General features: G+C 33.4%; 4 protein-coding genes across 5 annotated transcripts; 3 read left to right on the top strand and 1 right to left on the bottom strand.

Moving 5' to 3' along the window:
• Positions 1-16: 16 nt before the first annotated feature.
• On the top strand, positions 17-5,998 carry LOC124535021 (zinc finger protein 91). 2 transcript variants are annotated; one of them, XM_047111040.1, is made up of 7 exons: positions 17-710; positions 1,212-1,336; positions 1,979-2,111; positions 2,658-2,822; positions 3,595-3,753; positions 4,231-4,918; positions 5,371-5,998. In XM_047111040.1, coding segments are annotated over exons 1-7 (1,587 nt in total). In that variant the 5' UTR covers positions 17-394; the 3' UTR covers positions 5,372-5,998. The 2 variants fall into 2 exon arrangements, with proteins under 2 accessions (XP_046966996.1, XP_046966997.1); XM_047111041.1 differs by lacking the exon at positions 5,371-5,998 and having other exon boundaries at positions 4,231-4,919.
• A 3,487-nt stretch (positions 5,999-9,485) lies between these two features.
• Positions 9,486-10,831, top strand: LOC124535300. Its single transcript, XM_047111475.1, has 2 exons — positions 9,486-9,865; positions 10,300-10,831. Exons 1-2 carry the CDS (start codon positions 9,637-9,639, stop codon positions 10,653-10,655), a joined length of 585 nt encoding a protein of 194 aa, XP_046967431.1. The 5' UTR covers positions 9,486-9,636; the 3' UTR covers positions 10,656-10,831.
• Positions 10,832-12,305: 1,474 nt separating this feature from the next.
• On the bottom strand, positions 12,306-16,675 carry LOC124535189. Its single transcript, XM_047111290.1, has 3 exons — positions 15,376-16,675; positions 14,673-14,912; positions 12,306-14,454 (listed from the first exon to the last, which is right to left on the bottom strand). The coding sequence occupies exons 1-3, from the start codon at positions 16,544-16,546 to the stop codon at positions 12,431-12,433; spliced, it is 3,435 nt and encodes a 1,144-aa protein (XP_046967246.1). The 5' UTR covers positions 16,547-16,675; the 3' UTR covers positions 12,306-12,430.
• A 394-nt stretch (positions 16,676-17,069) lies between these two features.
• On the top strand, positions 17,070-17,410 carry LOC124535169 (transmembrane protein 258). Its single transcript, XM_047111267.1, has one exon. The coding sequence runs from the start codon at positions 17,085-17,087 to the stop codon at positions 17,307-17,309; it is 225 nt and encodes a 74-aa protein (XP_046967223.1). The 5' UTR covers positions 17,070-17,084; the 3' UTR covers positions 17,310-17,410.
• The last annotated feature ends 899 nt before the right edge of the window (positions 17,411-18,309 follow it).

The raw sequence follows: 18,309 nt of genomic DNA, 5'->3' as shown, positions 1-18,309 counted from the left end.
CGGCGTCGTAGGTGCGTTCAAATACATACCACCAATATTTTCTGTTCAGAATTCAGATATCAAAAATAAGAAAAATCTGTAATTCCTAATGTACATTTTTTTCTAAGATTTCGTAGTCTCTATACATTGTTCAATTGTTATAATTTGTATGCATATAATTGGAGTATGTACATATATCTCTGTCATAATAATAAAATAACATAACTCCTTAAATATTTGAAGTTTCGAACTGGATCGTATTTTGCCTTAAAACATTTGATAACTAAATTATGATTTCAAACCAATATGGTATATAAAGTATTTCATTTGATAAATCTTAATTTTTTAAACTGTAAGTAATGTGAAAAATATAACATTAAAAAACCTCGCTAACCTATTAATAAGTATTTTCACAATGAATTCTCAAGTCTGTGTTAATTGTTTTAATAAAAAGGCTGTTAATCAGACGGACAATCGTCTAGTGACTGAAAGCTGTGGTCATATTAAGTGTATGGACTGTTTACTTCATGAAAAATCGGGTTGTCTTGCTTGTTTGAGAAATGAGAGTGAAGGAGAAACTATAGTTTTGGAGAATGAAAACAAAGACACCGAACTAGCTACCACTTATGAAGTTCCCATAGAAACTGAAATCATTCATAAAGAGGATCAAATTGATTTAGAAAATTTAAGTATGAAAAAGTTGGAATATGCACACATAAAAATAGAGATGGGTAAGTATAGCATAAAGTATATCCTGATCCTGTAGATCAAATTATCTACTAGGTAGAAAACTAGCTTGAATCAAGATCATAATTATGAATAACATTGTTTGTGGCTGAAAAATATATTTTAAGATAAGGGAAATTGCACTTTGCTGAGTTACTTAATATGGTTCTGAATATAATACTCTAATGCATCCAATTCTTCTATATATATATTCTTACACTCTCAATAAAAGTCTTGATTAAAACAAAATAATTTGTAATAGTTATAGCATTTGAACATATTCGTCTTGATCCTGTAGCAATATCAATTTAAAAAATAAAAAAATTTTTAGTCTGTTAAATTACCATATTGATTGATGACTTACTCAATTTAATAAGGAGAAATCTCAATTTTCTATTGAATGGCAAATTCTCCATTTCCATAGTTCAAATAGTTTTTCTTTTATATTTTGAATATTTTTAATCAATCATTCAATTTTTAAAATTTAAAGATTTTTATTGTTTAAGATGGCGGTAAAAGGTGCTACACTTGTACAATTTGCAAGAAAAAGTTCTATGCTCGAAGTCAAGTTTGCTATCATGCATATTGTAATGGACAGAAGAAGCCTCATCATTGTCAACAGTGTAAACAGGTACTGATACAAAGAAAAAAAAATTAAATCAACTATAATAATATAAGCCAAATCTGAGTAGTTTGTTCATTGGAATTCACTTAAATATTTACTAATTTAAAGAATATAATAACCCAATTATTGTTAATAATAAAAAAAATAATAATATTATAAAATTACTAGGGTAGAGTATTAATTTAAAACTATGCAGAGCTGAAGTTATAACAATAATTATTATAATTGCAGAATATAATAATACATCATCCTCATCCTTTTAATTCCTCAGTCAAAATTTTCTATCATAAAAATGAATAGAAATTGATTCATCTGATCTGTGAATATATATAATAAAGGATTTCAAATTTATATGAGCCTATCCTTATCACATATTTTGAACAAAATACAATACAATATACAATCAGCTTGTAAAGAACATTATTTCATCCAATTGGACATATAAATATAAAAGAACATGCATATATCTTTAAAAATAAATCTACCCTTTTTACCCAAGATTTAAAATTTCTGAGAAAAAGTAATTCTAAATTTTACCAAATTTGAAATCTCCATGATATCTATGCTCTTGTTTTTACGTCACATGTACCCCTATTTATCGAGATAACTTGACCGGGCTGATTGTAAAAAACAATGTTTGAATTTCAGAGTTTTGCGTCACTCTCCCACTACAAGTACCACATGCGTGTACACAATCAGGAGCGCTCGTACACGTGTGAGGTTTGCGGCGCCGCGTTCTATCAGATGTCCAAACTCAAGAGACATAGACTTAAACACACCAGTAAGTAACATTATTAGCATTATTAGTATTTACTTAATACCTTTTAGAATTAAAGTAAGAAAGAAGATTATGACATTATTCCAGTTGTAACTAAATTTCATATTTCAGGTTGTTAAATGTTAAGCCAAATGTTTAATACCACAAATTTCCAAAATGGTGCTAGTTGGATATAGGGAATTACATAAAAGTTACATTAATGCGTTTATTCATTTCGCATTACTTTACTGAGATTTAGTACATTCCTTTAAATTTCTACTTCCAGCAACACCATTTAAATCTCTATTAATACTATAAGTGTCAAAGTAACTCTGTCTGTCTGTCGCCCTTTCACGACCAAACCGCTGAATCGAATTTGGTCTCCAAGAAAGGACAAAGGCTACTTTTTTGCCTAACACATGATAACCAACACCCTAAAACGCCAGTGAAGCCGCGCGCGACTACTATTTTCATACATTTTTTGAAGCATAATTTTTAGTATATAAGTACAAAGACACTTTCAACCTCTAAACAGACACAGACAGATGTTGGATTATTACATTTTTTCAGAAGAAAAGAACTACCCGTGCAACGAATGTAGCAAAGCGTTCAACAACCACTCGTCGCTCCGCAAGCACATGTTGACGCACACGCAGGAGCGGCCCTACGTGTGCGCGACGTGCGGCCGACGCTTCCGGGACGGCTCCAACTACAAGAAACACGTCGACAAGCACAGTCAGTTACTAGTATTCTATAGGCTATTTGACTGCTTTTTAAAATCCATCTTATATTATTAAGTAGAGGTTAAGGGACCCACTAAATATTGATTTTTTATTTCTACTACATATTTGATGAATAATATCATTAAAAATTCCATGTTTAAATAGCGCGCGAATACACTACTTGGACAATATGGCGCTGTAATGGAGCTGGTGACGTCACTTGCCTGTATTTTAGTCTGGGGTACATATAGTAGGCAAGCAAGGTTAACAAGCAAGTGACTTCATCATAAGCCCGGCCAATCAGGAGCGTTTTGTTTCACATGACAAACTTTTTAAAAAATTAATTTGTATTTATGGATTTTTGAATAAAATAAGTATTATTTTCGACTTTCGTTAATAAATAACCATTTTTAAACTCATAATATACAGTGATTACAATAATTGTCACTTTATTTTTCGCATTGTCAAGTAGCCTATTGTTACATGGTAATAAATAAGATTTCCACATGAACTTTTATATAAGTTGGCGGACGAGCATATGGGCCACCTGATGGTAAGTGGTCACCATCGCCCATAGACATTAACCCTGTAAGAATCATTAACTATTCCTTACATCGTCAATGTGCCACCAACCTTGGGAACTAAGATGTTATGTCCCTTGTGCCTGTAGTTACACTGGCTCACTCACCCTTCAGACCGGAACACAACAATACTGAGTACTGTTGTTTGGCGGTAGAATAACTGATGATAATAGTTTACATGTAATAACGCAAGAGTGTTTGCAGAGAAACGTTGCACCACGTGTGGCGAGGAGCTGCGCGAGGATGCGGGGGAGCACCGCTGCCGCGCGGGGGGCGCGGGCCTGCGCGCGCACGCGTGTCCGCGCTGCCGGAAGGCCTTCCACTCGCGCAAGGACATGCGCCGCCACGCCGCCATACACTCCGGTGAGTCTGGCCGACGCCGAAATTTTTTTCGTCGTCGAGTTTTATTTATGGAATTTTAAAATCAACCACCCGGAAAGTGATGATACAGGTCCATTGAAGAACATTATGTATAATATTTTTTCAGAATTTTCTTATAAAATCAAAAAAAGGTTCATATTTTTTATTATTATGAACTAACTAGTTTGAATATTGGTAGTACGGAAAATTGAGTATGTTATTTTTAATTGAAAATCATTGTGATCAAATAATGGAGGTTTTTTTAAATTCACTACTATCCAGATTTAAATTAAGCAAGAAGCCTTTCTGTGTAAGCTGAACTGGTGTGTTTGATTTTTTAGTCCAAATAAATATCTTGATATCTCTGACATGTAAATAAACACTTATTTGAGTATAAACTTCACATGTTCTTATAAAGAGTGTGAAGGCATTACTCGTATTTATTAACAATAAGTTTAAAATGAAAATCCGTTTGTTCAGATTCGAAGCCCTTCAGATGTAAAGCTTGCCCGGAAGAACGTCGCTTCAGACGAAAAGACAACCTGGAGCGACACATTCGCAACGCGCACCCCGACTGCGCGCCCTCCGCCGCGGCCGAGTGCGACCTGGGCGCGTTGCAGAGCGTCGCCCGCCACGCCCTCGCCGCCGACGACCCGCCGGCCACCCACCACGCCCTCGCCTCGCCCGACCACTGCTACGACCGCACGGAGAAGATCAGACTCGAGATCCTCAACCCCCTGCCTCCACTGCCGCAGGACGTCATCCGACAGCACATCGACGTACCAGTCGCGTCGGACGCGAAGGTGATCAGTAATGCCGAGAGTGTGGTCGACAAGAAGTCCATCATCGAGGCGAATAACGCGCGCGAGAGTGTCATCGTGGAGAAACGGAACGCGGACGGTGATAAGAAAGTCGAAAAGATGAGTCCGGAGAACGAGTACGTACACAAGATCCGTAAGGCGATAATACCTCTACCTCCGATAGACCAAGAGAAGTTCCGCAGCGTTCAGAGAGGATTGATACCGCCGAGCGTGACGACTGCTCCGTCTATAAAAAATATGGAAATTTATAAGAAGATTTTGTATGAGAAAATAGAGAAGGATACGACTGAGGTTATACAGAACCCAAAAATGCATTGGAGGAGAAAGATGGAGCAGGATATTAATTAGTATGTATTACCTGCTTTTATTCATTACAACATACCTAGGGCATAAAAAGACAGATTATTTAATTAATTATTAGATTATAGTAAGGAAGTGATGATATTTTTTTTTATTTGATATGCTGAAGAGTACATCACATATCATGGATTTTTTTTTTAACATTTAAGAGTCAAAACTAATCTAATCAACTCACTACATGGTATCACAAAAATATATACAAACACAGATAAAGACTAAAATATTTCAATGCTACTTTAAGAATTTACAGAAACATTAAAATTAAAAATAAACTAAATAATGTTTGGAACATCTGAATCTTATCCTATTGTGTCTTTGACCCAGACAAGTACTATTTAATATTCATTTCATTAATTGGCGAAAGAATACTCTTAGGCACCCCTTCATTCATCATTTAATACTTTTGTGTCGTACTGACAATAACAATGTTTGATTACAGATATGAAATGTAAAGGCTGATACTGGATGGCGAAGCGATCCTTACTGGTAATGTTTTGTAATCTTAAAACTTAGAAACATAAAATTTATAAATATTTTTATCAAAGTTATACTGGAAAATGAAGCATTCATTTCCTTTTTTTGTGTCGTAGAAAAAATAAATTATAAACAGGGATAAGGTAATTCATTATATATTATAATAATAGTAATCTTTAAAATGTTTGAAATAACATCGAAATACTTTCATAGAAATTTTAGGTAATTATCAAATATTAACAGAGTTCACTGCTATCTTATTGGTCGATAGAAGCTGATGACGTCATAGACGACCAATGAGCGTTCAGTATTTAGTTACTTTGATGAACGTTTCAGTAACTGAATGATTAATGATTGGCTCATTGTGTGTGACTACAACATGCAGCCAGTTCAGCGTATAACGTGCACAGAGCTTTAGTGTCATGCAATGAGCTCAGATGTCATGGAATTATGAAATAAGTATTACTTATATTGTATTATTTTATCAATCCAATACCACATTACACTTAACACTATTTTAATGAAAGAAGTAAAGATGAATTAAGCTTATATTTATGTATTGAATTGACTAAAACCTATGTTATATTATACACTACGAACAGTTCATGTTAATTCGATGTTTTATTGAAACGGGCAACATCGATAATGACCATAGATTATACAAGATCAATTGAATGTTAATTTTTCTTTACTTCTCGAGTTTATTGGGTTACGATATGATGTATGAGAATGCAAATGCTTGTGCTGTTACGAAACATCGAATAATAAGCAATATACATGAAAATTATTCTTGATATATTGTGTAAAATGTATCCATAGCGATTGCTGTCGTTTTAATTACGTGAAACATAAATAGTTCATTCAATTTATACGTGCATGTTCAGTCTTTTACAAGCAATAATTATTATCCTGGGTCTGATTTTGTTTTAAACAAACCTAAAACTAATTTGTCGTTCTAAAGATATTGCTAATGGCCTGTAGAATGAATCGGCCGTAGATTGAACGTTGAAATTGCGAAGAAATTTCTATAAAAATATATATAACCGACTGACAGATATAAGGAACACATTTTTCATCGGTCGGTTCTTTGGTCAGAAAGAGATAGCTATATTTCTAATATGACAAATTAGTGATCAGATAGTATTTTGTTTTTTATTAACGACTGCAATGCTTATTCTATGTGTCTGCAATAGAGAAGACTACTTGTAGTATCTTTCTAAGGTATCGAGATAAAGCGTTATACACAGTTAAAATAAAAATTAATGTCTGGAACATAATGTAATGATTTTTGTTAGTGGCTGTTTAAGCGCTGAATGGGTACAACCCGTTCATTATTTATTCTACAGATTAACATTGACAGATTTAGTGTCATGATTTAGTTTCAAAGTTAGTCAGCGTTATTACAGGTTTTTTCTTGTAGCAACACTGGCTAATTCATGCTAGAGAAAATCTGTGTTGGCATATTTCATGACCGTAATATATGATTGACGGCATATTGACAATATTTGAACTTTTGATGTGGTTTTCTTAGCATCGACAATCTTTGGAAATTTAATTTCAAGTTAATTTGCCTTTAAACGGTATTGAAATAATTAAAACAGTAATCGTAGTGACTTGATCATAAGAATGTTCAGTGATCACGTCGCTATCGTCTCCGTTTGACTTGATTTTGTAGGTGTGTTCTATTACTTCGATAAAAATTTCGAATTTCTACGAATAATATTATTCTAAAGTAATGTTTGCATTTTTTTTTTGGAAATATATAAAGTATTTTTACATGACGCGTTAGATAAGTAAGCATATCCTTTGCTGTTACAAACAAGGAATGAATAATGAATGTTGTGAATGATAATATTAAGATTTTGGTCATAATTATCTTATTCTTGGTTGAAATTGTTAAAAAAGATATGTAAGGGTGATTGCGATACGTGCCTCTAAGTCATTGAATTGAAGCTAGATTATGGTATAAAAAGTTTTGATACTTGAGTAAGTCAGTAAGTTTACTTAGTTATTTAAGTGCGTCCAAGACGCTCACACTAGTGATAATGTAAAAATATTCCTTTATTATCATTTGAGTGATATTTAGAAACGTTATTAAGTTTTTTTTTCATCCGGCTCGAAGGACCGAAAATAAATTGATCTCAAAAGAAAAGTATATCAATGAAATTATAAGAAATCAATTAAATACGCTACTTTAATAATGTTTTTAAATACTTTGGATATTATTTACTGTGAATTTAAATTGGCTATTATTTCAGAGTTATAATGTAGTTACAATATTGAACGCCTTGTTTCCATTATTATAATTATCCTAAAATGTTTATAAATAGGTACGAAATTGTGGATAAATCTTTGATTGATAATTTTAAAATATATTGCTCTTAATATTGTGACCTCAAAATATCTCTGATGTTGAAAAACTTTACCAATACGATGTTACCATAGTGTATTAGTAATTTTTATATATTGGCAATGATTTTAAGACTGCAATTGAAATAATATTGTATTATTAAATAATGTGATTTTTTGATAAAATAGGCTTCGGTCTGCCAAAAGATTGTGATAAATTTTAAAATGAGTTATCTTACACATGCAGCTATAGCACATTGCATGTTATTTTTTCCGCTTGAAGTTTAATCATGATTAAAAAAAGTCTATTTATGATTGTGATTGTATTTAATGAGAAATGTTCATGGCGATCATACACGTCTAGGTATTGAGTATCTAATTAGTTGTGTGTCTATAAGCACCAAGTGGCATCTTAATGTGTTATTACTAAGTTCTCTTTCCTTCAGAGTTTATCATATAAAACATCCCAATATTATTTTTTATTTTATTTCAATATGTTTGGTACATATATCAGTATAAGTAGGTAGACAGTACAGAAGTACCAGGATTTTTAAAGACTCTCTCAGTCAGGGTTTTCTTAGCATTATTACTCTGGACCCCGTGACTGTTTTCTTTTATGCCCTTTGACCTTTGGTGTTCTGATTATCAGTTTTTAAGGAATCTGTAATGTGCAATAGCTCCTAGTGCATATCGTCGACTGATCTTGATCTCTACAATGATCTCAAACAATAGTTTTTATATAAGACCTACTTACTAAGCGATGATCATATACGGAAGTGTTATACTATTTTTACATCACACGAGTTTTCTTAATAAAATGTATTTGACATTGCATTTACAATCAGTCAAAAGATAATACTAATTATAACCTAACCAGTAACTTTTATTTTGTTATTATTGTTTTTTTGTGTATTATTCAATTTATACAGAAAATATTTGTAAAGAAACTGTACGCAAGAATTTTATACAAATAAATAATTTTTGAGAAAATTAATTAGTTTTATTTTATGGTAAAGTGTCACAGACTATTTATATATCTAATATCCTTTTTAGATTGATCGTTGCTTTGTTTTAATCTGCAAGAAGACAGTTAGGACATTTTTTCTTGTCTACCTAATTCCTTATTTCTGCTTAATAAATGTTTTTTTGGTAGAATAGTTCATGAGTCTCGATACCAGACGGTTTGGGTGCCGGTGAAATAGTTTGGCTGTACGCAAGCCGGAATCACACGCCACCTGTGATGTCAATATCTTGTAATAATACCGAGGTATCACCAATCGTCATAGTGAACGTAACAATTGGGCGTTCGCCAGTTTTTCTAATCACTCACACGGTTATCACAGGGACGAATTTTGGTTACAGTTTTACTATTTCAGTTGTTAATAATTTAGATAAGTTATAATTTAATGAAGTTTCTTATAGTTAACAATTTCTGTAATGGGTACGATGAATTTTGTTTTTTTGAAAGCTTGAAATAATATTCATCATAAAATTACAAAACACGCTTTTTTCTACAATAACACATTTGCGTCTACATCGGAAGTGCTAATATTTTTTTTTATTACATAAAATTCTAAGTAATAAGTGGCTTTGGGCCATAGATTGTTTTACCACGAAGTTTTTACTATTAATTAAAAAAAAAACCCTACTACGACTCTGCAAATATATGCACGAAGAATCAATCACTTGTCTTGAAGTTACGTAAAGGTATAAACGTTCACGCCCGTTCATTGTCAATGCTACTCGGTAACAAGTGCCAGTGTATTTGGAACCGATATTACTATCTGATTTGTGTTAAAAGAAAAAAAAAACATACCGTTTTCAAAACTTAAAAAAAAAACGTATAAAGGTGTTTTATATGTCTAATTTAATTTTATGAAATATGGAAGATATAGTCGAAAATGTTACCAGTTTGTATAAGCAGGGTGACTGGAAAACAATTGTTGCGAACTATAGAAATCATCCACAAAGAAATAAAGTGCTATGGGTCTATCCGACAGAAGAAAATTTCGAATTTATCGCGAATTGTATGGTAGAATTGAAATGCCAAACGATACTTAGTATTGGATGCGGTAGTGGCCTTCTTGAATGGATGATCACAGAAGCTACAGGTACGTTTCGATTCACTTTTATTATGTTGCAAATATGTAGTAATTTTTGATAGTTATTTTTAATATTTGAGATAATATCGCGAATATCAACGATCTGTAATGATTGAAAACTGGTCGGTCCAGTGGTGTCATTTATAACTTTGGTAGTTTTGTGATTTTTACCCTAAGAAAGCACAAAGCCCATCCGAACTGAAACCACGTTCGGTTTTATCGAGTTGTTATTCTATGAGACTGTTGTAGTACCCTATGTTCAAGTAAGCTACATACCAAATTTAAGTAAACTCATTTCTTTGGTTTAGTCATGAAAGCGCGACAGACGTATGGATGTAGAAATTTGCTATTGCTAAAAATGCTAGTAAATTCATTAACAGCAAGCAAGTGCAAATTCATTTATAAATAATAATATGTATATTCAATTCTTTGTATTTTTCTAGGTTACCATGTAACCGGGATAGAAGTTGATGGCGCTTGGTGGCGGTGTAAATACGCACCTCCTACTTTTGTACCTATCGTTTTTACGGGACAAAAATTAGATGAATCTATAATTACTTTATTGGAAAATAGTAGTCAGATCGCTCTATTATTTTGTTATTTTAACAACGGACCAGCGTTTAAGGAATATTTAGATAAGTTTGCCGGGAAAGTGCTTATCATAATCGGACCCGGGGACGGTAAAGGTGTACACACGGATCCCAGGCCGTTCGGAGATGTTCCCGAGGAATGGATCCTACACGATTCACAGGAAGTTGAAAACAGTAAAGATTACATTGCAGTATATCATAGAAAGTGACATTAAAGGAACTGCACTGAACTCTTAATCTTCTTATTTCGTATATGGCCTCGGAAGTCCACATACATTATGGAATAGGGAGTAAGCCCACCTTTGCAAAATTCACGGTAATGAAATCACAATTTTAGCCGTGGAGAGTGCTAGGTTTATTTGGCATTTTACTATGAGTTATACCATATTTACTTGGTGGTAGGGCTTTGTGCAAGCCCGTCTGGGTAGGTACCACCCACTCATCAGTTATTCTACCGCCAAATAACAGTACTCAGTATTGTTGTGTTCCGGTTTGAAGGGTGAGTGAGCCAGTGTAACTACAGGCACAAGGGACATAACATCTTAGTTCCCAAGGTTGGTGGCACATTACCGATGTAAGGAATAGTTAATATTTCTTACAGCGTCATTGTCTATGGGTGATGGGGACCACTTTCCATCAGGTGGCCCATGTGCTCGACCGCCAAACTATAACATAAAAAAAAAGAAAAAAAAAAAACCATCTGTATCATTGAATATTTGCTTGCTTTGCTTTGCTTCTCATTGTATACATATTATAATGTGAGTTAGCAAATTTCTTTCAGAAAGTCGTATCATAACACATTTTCTTGAATGTATCATTTATAAAATACAAGAAAATTGGAATGTGTATGTGTCAAAAAATATTATAAAAGTAGCGACTTATCTTGGCACTTTGCCCTGAAATGATATCTACTTATTGTAAATAACAATTGTTGAGAAAAATAAAAGCCAGACAGACGAGTTTTTTTGGAGGAGAAAGAGTATCACTTTTTGAAACGATGTTTGATTTCGTCAGTTTGACGATCACGAAATAAGTGAATACCTGAATAAAGTTTTTCATTTTTATTCGTTTTTTTTTTACCTTTAGATGATATTTTCCTGCGAGCAAACTCACTTATCCAAACATGGAGTTAAAGAAAGCATCATCAAATAAACAGTTTTGAATTCCAAAATTTATTGCTAAATCTAAATTTGTGACCAGTTTCGCTATTCATGGACAACAGTTTTCTACAACTTTGTATACCTAATATAAAGAGGGAACATGCAAATATAATATTTATGAAAATTTCTTTATTAAAATGGTAAAAAAGTATAAAAGAAACTGCAAGGTTTATATTTGATATAATGTTGTTTTTTAAAATAATTACGAATTAAAGTAACTTGAAACGGAACGTATTTCAAAACACTAATTAGCGTTCCGTGACGTCACTCCTGTTATGACATGTAAAAAAATGAATATTGAAACGAAAATTAATTGCGTATTTCGAATAAAAATCGATGCTGGGATTGTCAAAGCAGACTCCTAAAAATTTAAAATGACATTTTGAAACCGTATTTTTTGCAATAAATTAGTGTTGGATTGGATTTTTAATATACTTGTGGTCTATCATATATGGAGTTCTTTACAATAAACACAAAAATAAAAATATTGCATCTTCCCTATTTAAACTAACTCAAAAAATGGGTTCTCGTTCATATATATTGTTTAGAAAGTCGGATTAGTAAATGGGCTATCTGATGGTAAGTGTGGCCATTATGCATATATGCCATATAAAGAATATGCATCACATTTATGGGATTGTCGAAGTGGGTTATTTACGAAATAGATATTTAGGAAAAATATAAAAATATTGCTTACTCTTTTAATTATAAATATCTAAAATAATCTATCTGGGATTGATTTGAATAAGACAAATACATTGTAACGAATAATAAACAGTCTTTTATATGAATTACTAGAGTATACTTATAACTAGATAACAGATTCAATTTTTCATTAGTTCAATATTTTTAACGTTTATTTTATTAGTCGACGGTCGGACAGAGGTGTTCATCATGGGGTCTTTCTTCCCTTGTATGTAATTTTGAGTATCATTCTCAATTTCTACTGACACAACATCTAAGTTATCTTTCGTATTGGCTAAGGGCATCTCTGCGACCATCCTATTTATTTCATTAACAGGTACATCAGAAGGCATATTATTCGTGGGAACTTCATTTTCAAAGTGAAAATCATTATGCATTAAATAGAGAGACTCCAGGGAGAAGTTCATATCGAAACGAGGTAAGAGTTTATTATCGTCAGAATTGTCATCTATTTCTATCACGTCGTTCTGTTGGTCAGATACTTCTGGTAAGACGACCGTTGATAGGTCTAAATGAGCTGGATATTGCTCTGGAATTATATTGTCTATCATATACTGATCGATGATTGGCGGATTCGAAGCAGTGCTGTTAAGGCTTAAGTTGTAAAAAGCATCTGATTTAACTTCGTTTTTAATTTCATTCATATTTTTGTGGATATCTTCTAAAGGAGGTGAGGCTTTGTATTCTCGGCTAATACCTTGGTTGTTTAGGAGATTAGCATTGCACATTCTTTCTAAGCTAGGCGATTGGGTGTTTTGTTTTATCGTCGCTTCTAATTTTATGTAGCTCGGGTCATTCGTTTGAATCTTTTGCGCCGGGGGGAGCATTGTCATAGAGTTCACATTCATTTGTGGATTGAACGAAAATATCTGTGGATTGTCGTTCATTTCATTGTCAACGGGCGTGGTTGCAGCGTCTCCCATCATGTTGTTTTGAGGATACGTCATTATATTGTTCGGAGATTCGCTCAGTGCCGGTTCCGGTTGCAGTTGCATGAAATTTGTCGTTATTAAATTGTTGAAAGTCACCGAACCTCCGAGTCCGTACCTCTCGTTATCTTCTAAACGTTTAAACGCCATTTTTTGTTGCGAATGAAACATGTTTACTTGATCTGGTCCTTTTAGTATTAGGTTACTTTTAACTGATATTTTTGGCTTCTTCCTTGGCGCTCCATCAAGTTCAGTAGATATGTTAATTGGCGAATGACTCGACGATGGGATAGGAAGAATATGCATCTGATTAATTATTGGCCCGCTCACTTTGGTTATAGGTATCGAAATTTTATCGACTGGTTTTAGAGTTATATTATTACGGACAGATATAGGTACGGGGGGCAATCTTATGGGGAAATTACTCATGATATTACCCCCTAAGCTATTGCTTATTGGTGAATGACTGGACGCTAGGGAACTCACACTACTATTCTGTAATAAGTTTTGATCGATTGAAACACTTGAATTTAGGAAATGCAAATTAGGCTGTGAGGAATCATAGGGCATTTGTAGAGCATGTTGGGAACTGAACTGATGTCTGTCCTGTATATTGAAGGTTTCAGAAATAAGGCAATCGGAATTATTATCGTCCTTACTCAAGTCTCTTAAATCCTCAGCACTGAATGTCGTTTGTGGAACGTCGTTCGACGTCGTCGTGCAGTAATTTTTCGGATACTCTTGAAGCATTGTCTCAGGCAGACTGTCACAATCGTATACTTCGATGGGAATTGTATTGACAGTCTTCATGCTTGCATCTTTAGATTGCTCATTGGATACACTTTGTATCTCATTAGGTTTATTTGAGTTATCACTTGGAATAGTCCAACTTGGCTTATTGGTTTTGACACCTTTAGTCATTTCGACTAGTAATTTTATCTCTTCCTTTTCTCTGTGCGTCGTTAAATGAACGAGATATTTGTCTTTGTTGACAGATTTAAATGGACAATAGGGACAGCAGTGGACATCATCCGAGTTCACATTTGGATGCTTCGATATCATATGGGAGGCGAACATAGTGGATTGTATGGCGGTGTAGGGACAGTATTTGCATTTGTAAGTACTCTCTTTCGAGTGTTGCTTTTTGTGACGACGCAAGGCGTTATGGTCACCTGTACAATAGCTACATTGGTCGCAAGCATATGGTTTATCACCTGAAAATAAGAAAATATGTAAAGAACAATGTAACTTTAAGTTTGTGTAGGAAACATTATCATTACCTAATTGTTAATTTGTTTTTTGACAATTGCTAAATCACAAACGAAATCGTTATAACTGGCTATGGCAACAATTTGATAATTCGTCTTGAATTTTTTTGTTTTTTTGAGTGGTATATGTATGCTCATTATATATATCATAGTTTGATACCTACCAGTATGCGACCGTAAGTGCAATTTTAATTCTTCTTTCCGAGCCGCTGTATAATCACAGTTACAGCATTTAAATGGTTTTAGTCTCTCATGAACAGCAGCTACGTGATTTCGGAGTTGTCGTTCATTTGAGAACTCACGTTGACAAATATGGCACTGAGCTCGCGTCTCATCCCGTTTGTGAGTCATGCGGTGTTTCGATAGCTGGTTTGAATTCTTAAACTTTTTAGTACATATTAAACCTGTAGAAGGAATTGTATTATATAGTCTTGAAATCGAGATTATATTAATACATAAATTAAATATAACTAGCACATATTTAGGGTTTTAGCCATATGTAGGTTTGCCATGTACCTGTATAAAGCTAAACATAGTTGGGTTTTTGGGTGCATGACAGGTAAGGTAGTGTCCGGACTATCCGACTTTTGTTTATTTTTCTTACATTTGCCCAGTTAGTTGAAGTCTTAGAGCTAAAATCTTTATAGCACAATTAACTTTTGAATGAAGGAATTATTTTTTTATTCTCACTATCAAAAACCAATAGAGGGCCTCTATATGCAAATTTCTAGTTTGAACTTAACTAGTCTGTCTGGCTATGGTTTTAAGACTTAGCAACCCTATCTGTCAAGATAATTAACACAATAATAAATGAGAAGAGCATGCCTTTGTAAGTAAATAGTGTATAGAAGTTAGTGAGTATCTTACACGTATATTCCTTTAATTTGTCATGACATCTCATATGTATATTAACTAGCCTGTATCTCTTGTATGTTTTATAACCACATATATTGCAAGTAGGTAGCTCCAGGTCAACAGTGTGTATCTTCCACAGATGTGTATGAAGTTGTTGGACAGTGAGAAACAGTTTTGAGCACTCAGGGCACTGTAATTGATTGTTTTGATGGCATTTTCTGTGATATGATAGATTGTTAGCATCTTTGAGACGAACATGGCAGTTTGATACAGAGCATCGCGTGCCATTCTTTTCAGAAGCTACTTCTAATGTTTTTGACTTTTTATATGAGTGTGGATAAGATATTAAGCCCCTCCCATTCTCTTGTTGCTGCGTTGATGAATCAATTTGAGCCTGCGGTGACAATAAATTATTTTCCATTGAGGAGGGAATTCTCGGTTGTATTGATGATATAAGATCCGGTGTAACACTGGACATTTGAATTAAGTTACGGGTAGTTTCAGGCGGCCCAGTATTTGTCACATTTACATATTGTGTTGATACATCATTTGTATACACAATATTGATGCTAGCTTCCTGTATTACTTCTTTAGGGTCTACCTTTTCAAAGTTGGGTGTGCTCATCTTATTTAATTCATCTACTGATATAAATGCAACCCCTTTTGGTAATTGTTCATTGTTAGCATTTACTATGTCTGGCACTATTTCTATAACCTGAGGTATTTTTACTTCAGCTATTTCCGGCTGTGGTTGGTTGGTTGATTCATTTTTGTTAATTTCTTTCTTTAATTTAGCATTTTTAAGAGCTATTTGGACCAGACTCTTAACCATCTTTTTAACGTCTTTAATTCCCATTTTATGGTGATTCCGTAAATGATTTCTCAGAGTTTCTTCTGCATCAAATACACTAGTACAGCCTGGACAAGGGATTTGAATGTTGTCTGCGAGTCCATTTCGTTTAGCCAAGTCTGGGTGAACAGTAAACAAATGAAACTTTATATCGTCTTCAGCGAGAGCCATATATGGACAAGCTTCGCATTTAAAAAATGCTGTTGACCCAACAGATTTCTCCTCGTAAGACATTACCTTTTCCTTTGATAAAGATGGTTTTATTTCATCGTTTCCTGATACATTTTGGGTCATTATCCTGTTTACGTTCATTATGTAACATTGGGAAGACATGGCTTTGATTGCAATGGAATAATTTTAATATCCCTACATGATTTCTTTTATAAAAATAAACAGCTGTACATGCATCAACAATTTAACTATGCATTTGACATTGAGTGCTATTACCTATATGTCAAAATCATGTTTATTATTTATTGTATTGTTCATGGTTCGCAGCTATGTATTTTAAGTTACAATTGATAAAATAAAACAAAATATATGGCCAGAGATATATTAAATTAGATAATTTCATTAATTTCTCAATAGCTGTTGGCTGATGGCTTGTTTTAGAACATAAACTACATTTATTTTATTAAAAAACACATGGGCTAAGCCTCGACCAATTGTCAAGTGACATATCTGTTGTGACGTTTACCAAATTTTTACTTGGTTATTGGCCGGTGTACCTAATATTCCTTTTGCGATAACTCTTAATTTAATTGTAATAAAATGAGTGTAAGTGTATATAAGTAGTTTTTAACTTGTTCTCAAACTATTTAATAACTAACTTTGTAATTATATTTTAATTTTGTAGTTGGAAATTGAATCAATGGTGCGATACGCCTCGCCTATCAATCCGGCGGTGTTCCCACATCTAACTATGCTGCTTCTTGGTATCGGAATATTCTTTACGGCGTGGTTCTTTGTCTACGAAGTCACAAGCACGAAGTCGTCAAGAGACTTGTTCAAGGAACTCCTGTTATCACTAGTAGCCGCCTTGTTCTCAGGCTTTGGTATTCTCTTTTTATTGTTATGGGTAGGCATATACGTGTGACAAAGTAATTAAGAATTTAATGTACCATTCCCTTTAATTAACGATAAATAAATTTTGTATACTATAAGAATAATAAATGAAATTATAAAAAAATTTTACAATTTTATTTTTAAAACTAATTTTATCTATTTTAATAGGGGTAGAGTTTAGGGCCTTTCAATTTATTGAAACAATTTATATTTTAATATTCGCTAATAATTATTTGTACAAAATACAATGTTTTTTAAATTGTTAATTGCTACCATTAGTTTGGATTGTGAAGTCAGCTGGGATGAAAGGTCAAGAAACTTTTTTTTATTTGAACCCTATGTAGAAAATTGTAAAACATTGTAACATTCAAACAAATTACAAAAATGTCATCTACATATATAGCCCGTTCATTTGTTTAGTTGTGTTGAAGTACATACTTCTATATACTACATTTAATTAAGAATGAAAAATAAGATTAACTCAATTTTATTTCTTGTACTTAAAACTTACTTTTTAGGGTTCCATACGTCTGAATACAAAAACGGAACCCTTATAGGATCACTCGTGTGTTTGTCCGTCCGTCGCTTACAGTCAATTATCTCCGAATCTATTAGACCGATCAAGTTGAAATTTGGTACACATATCAATTCCTGTAACCCAAATACAGAGGTGTGACGTGAGCAGATGAAATCTGTATATGGGGGGTCATTTTTGGGGGGGAAGGGGAAAATTAAAAAAAAAAATCTGAAAACTGCATCGTGTGGCATATCAAATGAAAGGCCTTGTTGAGAAGATCTTAAATGTATTTTTTTGTAATTTTAAAATAAATAGTTTCCAAGTTATTCAAGAAAATAGACGAAAATTGACCATTCACCCACCCCCCTAATCTCCGAAACTACTGAACCTAAAATTTTGAAAAAAATACAGATATTAGTTAATAGATTATAGGAAAACCTATAAGAAGTCCATGATATTAAAATAACATGGTAAATCACACATGATAGGTAACATCGTACGGAACCCTCTTCAC

The sequence above is a fragment of the Vanessa cardui genome, chromosome 14, assembly GCF_905220365.1.
Source record: "Vanessa cardui chromosome 14, ilVanCard2.1, whole genome shotgun sequence".
Taxonomy (NCBI): Eukaryota; Metazoa; Arthropoda; class Insecta; order Lepidoptera; family Nymphalidae; genus Vanessa; species Vanessa cardui.
The sequence above is the reverse complement of the archived record's forward strand: the minus strand, read 5'-3'. Positions and strand labels throughout refer to the sequence as shown.

Coding starts and splice junctions, on each gene's coding strand:
- LOC124535189 (XM_047111290.1), bottom strand. CDS start 16,546: ATGTCTTCCCAATGTTACATAATGAACGTAAACAGGATAATGACCCAA. Junction 14,913..15,375: donor CAAATTAAAGGAATATACGT/GTAAGATACTCA, acceptor TTCCTTCTACAG/GTTTAATATGTACTAAAAAG. Junction 14,455..14,672: donor GCACTTACGGTCGCATACTG/GTAGGTATCAAA, acceptor TCTTATTTTCAG/GTGATAAACCATATGCTTGC.
- LOC124535021 (XM_047111040.1), top strand. CDS start 395: ATGAATTCTCAAGTCTGTGTTAATTGTTTTAATAAAAAGGCTGTTAAT. Junction 2,112..2,657: donor ACATAGACTTAAACACACCA/GTAAGTAACATT, acceptor ACATTTTTTCAG/AAGAAAAGAACTACCCGTGC. Junction 3,754..4,230: donor CCACGCCGCCATACACTCCG/GTGAGTCTGGCC, acceptor CCGTTTGTTCAG/ATTCGAAGCCCTTCAGATGT.
- LOC124535300 (XM_047111475.1), top strand. CDS start 9,637: ATGGAAGATATAGTCGAAAATGTTACCAGTTTGTATAAGCAGGGTGAC. Junction 9,866..10,299: donor GATGATCACAGAAGCTACAG/GTACGTTTCGAT, acceptor GTATTTTTCTAG/GTTACCATGTAACCGGGATA.
- LOC124535169 (XM_047111267.1), top strand. CDS start 17,085: ATGGTGCGATACGCCTCGCCTATCAATCCGGCGGTGTTCCCACATCTA.